This window comes from Lolium rigidum, chromosome 3 (assembly GCF_022539505.1).
Source record: "Lolium rigidum isolate FL_2022 chromosome 3, APGP_CSIRO_Lrig_0.1, whole genome shotgun sequence".
In the NCBI taxonomy this organism is placed as follows: Eukaryota; Viridiplantae; Streptophyta; class Magnoliopsida; order Poales; family Poaceae; genus Lolium; species Lolium rigidum.
In genome coordinates, this window is record NC_061510.1 from 58,572,857 (window position 1) to 58,581,316 (window position 8,460).

The following is an 8,460-nucleotide window of genomic DNA, read 5'->3' on the forward strand; positions in this document are numbered from 1 at the left end:
CTTCCTATAAGCCTAAGGTGTCGATCACCGGCGACGCAAATCTTTGAAGTATTATCTCGGCAACATTATATAATCCTTCGGATCACCAGCTTTATAACCCAGATAAAACAAATACGAATGAAATGTTTTTTTCCTTTTGAAAAGAAAAGACATGATTGGTGCTGAACTGCTGATGAGTTGTGCATTGCCTGGTTTCCCCTTTGCTGTTTCGCTTACTCATGTAGTCATGTGAAGTCAAAATTCTACACTACTTGTGCAACAAAGCAGGTTAGGTTTTGACGAGCACTACATGAGTACCACCAACTTGGAAACCTACGTGGTGCAGCAGCTAACACAAAGTCTCGGTAGATCCCATCTCACGTCTTTGAGTATCCACAACGTGTCTCGGGACTACTATAGTCGTTAGACAAGGACGCGGTGCCTCTCCGCGAAATGATCAACTTCGCGCTCACAGCCTGGTCTCACGCGTTCTTAGCCTTGACGCCAGTACAGCCCGAGGCTTGAACGTCACAGCTGTTGCCTAACCGACATTTTCAATCGCCTCCTCCCGCTATAAAATCGCGACTCCTCCCTCCATCCCAATTCACAACTCACAGCTTCGCACAATCGCAGTGCCTAAAACATCGGCCAGAAATCAAGTCCTATCTTCTGATCTTCTTCAAATCTTTAGCCAATTTTCTTCACCAGCAACAGCATAAGCAAGATGGCTCGCTTCGCAGTGGTAGCCGCGATCGTCGCCCTCTTCGTCGTCACCGCCGCCGCACAGGGCCCCATGCCGGCGCCCAGGATGGCCCCGCTCCCCGCGCCCCCGGCGAGGTCCCCGGCCACCGCCCCTGCGCCGGTCGCCACTCCGCCCACCGCCGCGTCGCCGTCCCCGATGGCATCTCCCCCGTTCCCGTCCATGGAGACCCCGGCCGAAGCTCCCTCCGCGGTGACCCCCTCGGCGATGACCCCCTCCGCGGTCTCCGGCACACCGGTCGGCGCCCCAGCTGACGCCCCCGCGAGCTCGGCTGTATACACGTCCACCGTCAGCTTCGTCGCCGTCGCCGGCGCGGTCGCCGCCGCCATCGTGTTCTAGATGGAGCGGAGACTACTCTGTTTTCGTGATGTTCATATTAGTACGAGATTCGTTCTACGGAGTACGATTCTTTATTTATTAGAGACAGATCGGGGAGATGGTTTGACACCGCGTCGCGATGTAACCTTGCTAGTAGTACACATGCATGAGATTATCTTGAATACAGATTCTTTTATTCGTTTCCTTACACCATGGATTGTCTCCTGTACTACTGTGTGAATCTTTTATGAGCTTAGGTATACTCTCAAGTTGCGCGAATACGGTTCAGCTATAACTCTTCCTGTACTTTTCTCCGGTGGCGAAGAACGGAATTAATTTGAGGTAGGGCAAACTAAAAAAAATAATGCAAATACCAAAATAGTTTTAAGACATGAACGTCATATATGATACTAACACTAACACAATAACTTAGTACGATAAAAAAAAAGACATATTTGATATACGTAAAACTTAAAAACATAACAATAATGCCACCTCAATGCCAAAGCTTTACTTTTTGTTTTAGTAAAAATAATAATTTTATAGATTAAGACTTTTAAATATCCATCGTGAGCAACTAGGTTTTAATGATCTTTGTCGCTAAAAAACCTTTCTAATTCACTATCTCAATGAGGTGATAATGTCTTTGATGAAATCATGATGTATCTTTCAAATATCAAAAAAATCTTTAAATTTTCAATTCTACACGTTTACGTATTAGAAAAATCTCTATATTAAGATTATCCTGATGAAATATCACAAAGTTATCCTGTATATACTAAAATTTATGATAAATCTCTATATTAGAAATATAGAATCATTGTTATTTATATTGAACCTAGAATATGAGTCTATGTTTCCAGTTCGAAGTCGATTTTACACAATGTTCACTAAAACAAACATAACTTTTTCGCAAGGAGTCTGTTTTCAATGCACGACCACTCAAAATATTCAGAAAAAATATGTATATCTAAATGTATTCACTAAAAATCAAGGTAGGACGACTGCGCTGTCTTGCCCTAAGGGGAGCTTCACCCCTGCTTTCCTCCAGCAAATTGCTTCCATAAAAACACGAGTGTGGCATTTCTAACTTTTCTATGGGTTGGTTATCGCGGGACGTCGACTACCATTCAGGATCCAGCCTAAATGTTTAGGGTGGGGCAGATTTAAATTAGGCTGGCCCTTTTCTTTTTTTCCTATTTTTTTCTACTTGACATATATGGGGTGGGTCAATTTTAGGATGGGCCCCACCCCACCCTTTTACCCCCCTAGCTTCGCTAGCAAGATAATGAAAAATAAAAACAGACACCACACCACAAATCATGCCTAAGCAATTAACGACACTCATTAGAACGTTCACAACGCCATTACCACTTCAAAGATTCCCGAACGCCAAATTGATTAGGAATGTCTTCCCAAGGCCAGACATAATTTTGCGTTACAAATATTGGACTAACCGCTCTAATGCAACGGTAACACAATTGGTTATATAACCACGAGACTCACTATGATTTCCTGATTGGAGATGAAATGGCTTAGAGCATATCCAGCAGTTTCCCTATGTTTGTGTGTTTTAAGAAATGAAGAAAGAGGTTCACTACTTTTATATTGCCCGTCTCCTTCCATGTCTTATAAATAGTTTTTCATATTAATTTTGCAGTGCATAGGACGAACTGTGAAAAATGATGCAAAGATTGAAATAATCTTGAGACATTAGTATAATATATAATTCTAACACAATCACTTACATAATAAAAATAGAAACATATTTTGTTATAAGTGGAATATAAAAACATACCAATAGTGTCACCTCAATGGCAAGAATTGACATTTTTTAAATAACAATCTTGGACATGATGTTATTTCTCCTGGGTGCATATGATTCATTTATTTAAAATGCATTTCAAACATACTTAAAAATGTTAAAAAATTCAAAAAAAAAATGTTGCGCTTACCTCTCCACGTTGTACTCACGAAGTCATTTCAGGAAAAAGTGCATTGTTACGTGGCTTGTGTAAAAAAGACAAATTTTGATGCTAAAATAAGGCTTTCCGCGAGGCATTTGTTTGGCTTTTTTGCACAGACCACAAAAAGTATCATTCTATTATGAAACTGTAAGTGAGGATATAGAATGTGGAGATAAACAAGCTAAATTTTTTCTCCAGATTTTTAAATATTTTGAATTTCATTTTTTAGGTAAAGCGAGCATGTGCACCTGGGATCAAAAGTGCATTTCTGAAAAATCTTCTATAACTCTATCGATCAAGATATTTAAATATCTTGATTGAACACTTTGGTGTTGATGACTGATACGTCTCCGACGTATTGATAATTTCTTATGTTCCATGCCACATTATTGATGTTATCTACATGTTTTATGCACATATGTCATATTCGTGCATTTTCTGGAACTAACCTATTAACAAGATGCCGAAGTGCCGCTTGTCGTTTTCGCTGTTTTTGGTTTCGTAAATCCTAGTAAGGAAATATTCTCGGAATTGGACGAAATCAAAGCCCAGGGGCCTATTTTTCCACGAAGCTTCCGAAGTCCGAAGGAGAGACGAAGAGGGGCCACGAGGGGGCCACACCCTAGGGCGGCGCGGCCCCCCTTGGCCGCGCGGCCCCGTGGTGTGGGGCCCTCGTGCCGCCTCTTGACCTACCCTTCCGCCTACAAATAGCCTCCGTGACGAAACCCCCGGCATCGAGAGCCACGATACGGAAAACCTTCCGGAGACGCCGTCGCCGCCGATCCCATCTCGGGGGATCCAGGAGATCGCCTCCGCACTCCGCCGGAGAGGGGAATCATCCCCGGAGGACTCTACGCCGCCATGGTCGCCTCCGGTGTGATGTGTGAGTAGTCTACCCCTGGACTATGGGTCCATAGCAGTAGCTAGATGGTTGTCTTCTCCCCATTGTGCTATCATTGTCTGGATCTTGTGAGCTGCCTATCATGATCAAGATCATCTATCCGTAATTCTATATGTTGCGTTTGTTGGGATCCGATGAATAGAGAATACTTGTTATGTTGATTATCAAAGTTATGCTTATGTGTTGTTTATGATCTTGCATGCTCTCCGTTACTAGTAGATGCTCTGGCCAAGTAGATGCTTGTAACTCCAAGAGGGAGTACTTATGCTCGATAGTGGGTTCATGCCCGCATTGACACCGGGACAATGACGATGTAAAGTTCTAAGGTTGTGTTGTGCTGTTGCCACTAGGGATAAAACATTGATGCTATGTCTAAGGATGTAGTTGTTGATTACATTACGCACCATACTTAATGCAATTGTCTCGTTGCTTGCAACTTAATACCGGAGGGGGTTCGGATGATAACCTCGAAGGTGGACTTTTTAGGCATAGATGCGCTTGGATGGCGGTCTATGTACTTTGTCGTAATGCCCAATTAAATCTCACTATACTCATCATGATATGTATGTGCATTGTCATGCTCTCTTTATTTGTCAATTGCCCAACCGTAATTTGTTCACCCAACATGCTGTTCGTCTTATGGGAGAGACACCTCTAGTGAACTGTGGACCCCGGTCCAATTCTCTTTATCGAAATACAATCTACCGCAATACTTGTTTTACTCGTTTTCTCTCGCAAACAATCATCTTCCACACAATACGGTTAATCCTTTGTTACAGCAAGCCGGTGAGATTGACAACCTCACTCGTTTCGTTGGGGCAAAGTACTTTGGTTGTGTTGTGCAGGTTCCACGTTGGCGCCGGAATCCCCGGTGTTGCGCCGCACTACATCTCGCCGCCATCAACCTTCAACGTGCTTCTTGACTCCTACCGGTCCGATTAAACCTTGGTTTCTTACCGAGGGAAACTTGCCGCTGTGCGCATCACACCTTCCTCTTGGGGTTCCCAACGGACGCGTGTCGAACGAAAAGACAATACGTCAACCACGCGCATCAAGCAAATTTCTGGCGCCGTTGCCGGGGAGATCAAGACACGCTGCAAGGGGAGTCTCCACTTCTCAGTCTCTTTACTTTGTTTTTGTCTTGCTTTATTTTATTTACTACTTTGTTTGCTGCACTAAATCAAAATACAAAAAAATTAGTTGCTAGTTTTACTTTATTTGCTATCTTGTTTGCTATATCAAAAACACAAAAAAATTAGTTTACTTGCATTTACTTTATCTAGTTTGCTTTATTTATCGTTGCTAAAATGGCTACCCCTGAAAATACTAAGTTGTGCGACTTCACTAGCACAAATAATAATGATTTCTTATGCACACCTATTGCTCCACCTCGCTACTACAAAGCAGAATTCTTTGAAATTAAACCCGCTCTACTTAATCTTGTTATGAAAGATCAATTTTCTCGGAATTAGTTCCGATGATGTCGCTGCCCATCTTAATAATTTTGTTGAACTATGTGAAATGCAAAAATATAAAGATGTAGATGGTGATATTATTAAACTAAAATTGTTCCCTTTCTCATTAAGAGGAAGAGCTAAAGATTGGTTGCTATCTCTCGCCTAAGAATAGTATTGATTCATGGACTAAATGCAAGGATGCTTTTATTGGTAGATATTATCCCCCTGCTAAAATTATATCTTTGAGGAGTAGCATAATGAATTTCAAACAATTAGATACTGACTATGTTGCTCAAGCTTGGGAAAGAATGAAATCTCTGGTTAAAAATTGCCCAACCCATGGACTGACTACTTGGATGATCATCCAAACCTTCTATGCAGGACTAAATTTTTCTTCACGGAATTTATTGGATTCAGCTGCTGGAGGTACCTTTATGTCCATCACTCTTGGTAAAGCAACAAGGCTTCTTGATAATATGATGATCAACTACTCTGAATGGCACACGGAAAGAGCTCCACAAGGTAAGAAGGTAAATTCTGTTGAAGAATCCTCTTCCTTGAATGATAAGGTTGATGCTATTATGTCTATGCTTGTGAATGATAGGACTAATATTGATCCTAATAATGTTCCGTTAGCTTCATTGGTTGCACAAGAAGAACATGTTGATGTAAACTTCATTAAAAATAATAATTTCAACAACAATGCTTACCTGAACAATTCTAGTAACAACTATAGGCCATATCCCGATAATAATGGCAACGGTTATGGTAATTCTTATGGAAATTCTTACAACAATAATAGGAATTCACCCCCTGGACTTGAAGCCATGCTTAAAGAATTTATTAGTACACAAACCGCTTTTAACAAATCTGTTAAAGAAAAGCTTGGGAAAATTGATATACTTGCTTCTAAAGTTGATAGTCTTGTCGTCGATGTTGATATTTTGAAATCAAAAGTTTTGCCTAATGAGAATTATCATAATAAAATTGTTACTACAGCAAATGCCATTCAAGTTAGAATTAATGAGAATATAAGATTAATGGCTGAACTCACGTGCTAGGTGGGATAGAGAAGAAAATGAAAAACTAGCTAAAGAGAAGAATATAGCTAAAGTTTGGACTATTACCACCACTAGTAATGCTAATGCTACACATGTTGCTGCACCTCCTACTCATACTAATAAAAGAATTGGTGTTAGCAATGTTTCCACTTCTAATGCAAAGCGCGAAAAACCGCTCGAAACCGCTAAAATCGCTGAAACCGCCTGTGATAAAGCTGCTGAAATTTTTTCCAACATTGGGGATGATGATCCCATTGCTTTAGATTATAATGGTTTGAATTTTTATGATTGCCACATCTCTGAAGTTATAAAGTTCTTGCAAAAACTTGCTAAAAGTCCCAATGCTAGTGCTATAAATTTGGCTTTCACGCATCATATTACAAATGCTCTCATAAAAGCTAGAGAAGAGAAACTAGAGCGCGAAGCCTCTATTCCTAAAAAGCTAGAGGATGGTTGGGAGCCCATCATTAAGATGAAGGTTAAAGATTTTGATTGTAATGCTTTATGTGATCTTGGTGCAAGTATTTCTGTTATGCCTAAGAAAATTTATAATATGTTTGACTTGCCACCGCTGAAAAATTGTTATTTGGATGTTAATCTTGCTGATCATTCTACAAAGAAACCTTTGGGTAAAGTTGATAATGTTCGCATTACCGTTAACAATAATCTTGTTCCCGTTGATTTTGTTGTCTTGGATATTGAATGCAATGCATCTTGTCCCATTATATTGGGAAGACCTTTTCTTCGAACTCGTTGGTGCTATTATTGATATGAGGGAAGGTAATATAAAATATCAATTTCCTCTCAAGAAAGGTATGGAACACTTCCCTAGAAAGAGAATAAAGGTACCTTATGATTCTATTATTAGAACAAATTATGATGTTGATGCTTCATCTTTCGATAATACTTGATACACACTTTCGCGCCTAGCTGAAAGGCGTTAAAGAAAAGCGCTTATGGGAGACAACCCATGTTTTTACCTACAGTACTTTGTTTTTATTTTGTGTCTTGGAAGTTGTTTACTACTGTAGCAACCTCTCCTTATCTTAGTTTTGTGTTTTGTTGTGCCAAGTTAAGCCGTTGATAGAAAAGTAAGTACTAGATTTGGATTACTGCGCAGTTCCAGATTTCTTTGCTGTCACGAATCTGGGTCTAATTCACTGTAGGTAACTCAGAAAATTATGCCAATTTACGTGAGTGATCCTCAGATATGTACGCAACTTTCATTCAATTTGAGCATTTTCATTTGAGCAAGTCTGGTGCCATTTTAAAATTCGTCAATACGAACTGTTCTGTTTTGACAGATTCTGCCTTTTATTTCGCATTGCCTCTTTCGCTATGTTGGATGAATTTCTTTGATCCACTAATGTCCAAGTAGCATTATGCAATGTCCAGAAGTGTTAAGAATGATTGTTTCACCTCTGAATATGTCAATTTATATTGTGCACTAACCCTCTAATGAGTTGTTTCGAGTTTGGTGTGGAGGAAGTTTTCAAGGATCAAGAGAGGAGTATGATGCAACATGATTAAGGAGAGTGAAAGCTCTAAGCTTGGGGATGCACCCGGTGGTTCACCCCTGCATATATCAAGAAGACTCAAGCGTTTAAGCTTGGGGATGCCCAAGGCATCCCCTTCTTCATCGACAACATTATCAGGTTCCTCCCCCGAAACTATATTTTTATTCCATCACATCTTATGTGCTTTTTCTTGGAGCGTCGGTTTGTTTTTGTTTTTTGTTTTGTTTGAATAAAATGGATCCTAGCATTCACTTTATGGGAGAGATACACGCTCCGCTGTAGCATATGGACAAGTATGTCCTTGGTTTCTACTCATAGTATTCATGGCGAAGTTTCTCCTTCGTTAAATTGTTATATGATTGGAATTGGAAAATGATACATGTAGTAATTGCTATAAATGTCTTGGGTAATGTGATACTTGGCAATTGTTGTGCTCATGTTTAAGCTCTTGCATCATATGCTTTGCACCCATTAATGAAGAAATACATAGAGCATGCTAA

General features: G+C 40.3%; 1 protein-coding gene across 2 annotated transcripts; it reads left to right on the plus strand.

The window, feature by feature from the left end:
* Nucleotides 1–601: 601 nt before the first annotated feature.
* On the plus strand, nt 602–1,130 carry LOC124696271 (arabinogalactan protein 1-like). Of its 2 annotated transcripts, XM_047229021.1 has the most exons (2): nt 602–922; nt 953–1,130. In XM_047229021.1, exons 1-2 carry the CDS (start codon nt 704–706, stop codon nt 1,076–1,078), a joined length of 345 nt encoding a protein of 114 aa, XP_047084977.1. In that variant the 5' UTR covers nt 602–703; the 3' UTR covers nt 1,079–1,130. The 2 variants fall into 2 exon arrangements, with proteins under 2 accessions (XP_047084977.1, XP_047084976.1); XM_047229020.1 differs by having other exon boundaries at nt 602–1,130.
* Nucleotides 1,131–8,460: the final 7,330 nt, after the last annotated feature.

Excerpts from the sequence above, each read along its gene's own strand:
- LOC124696271 (XM_047229020.1), top strand. The coding sequence starts at position 704 with ATGGCTCGCTTCGCAGTGGTAGCCGCGATCGTCGCCCTCTTCGTCGTC.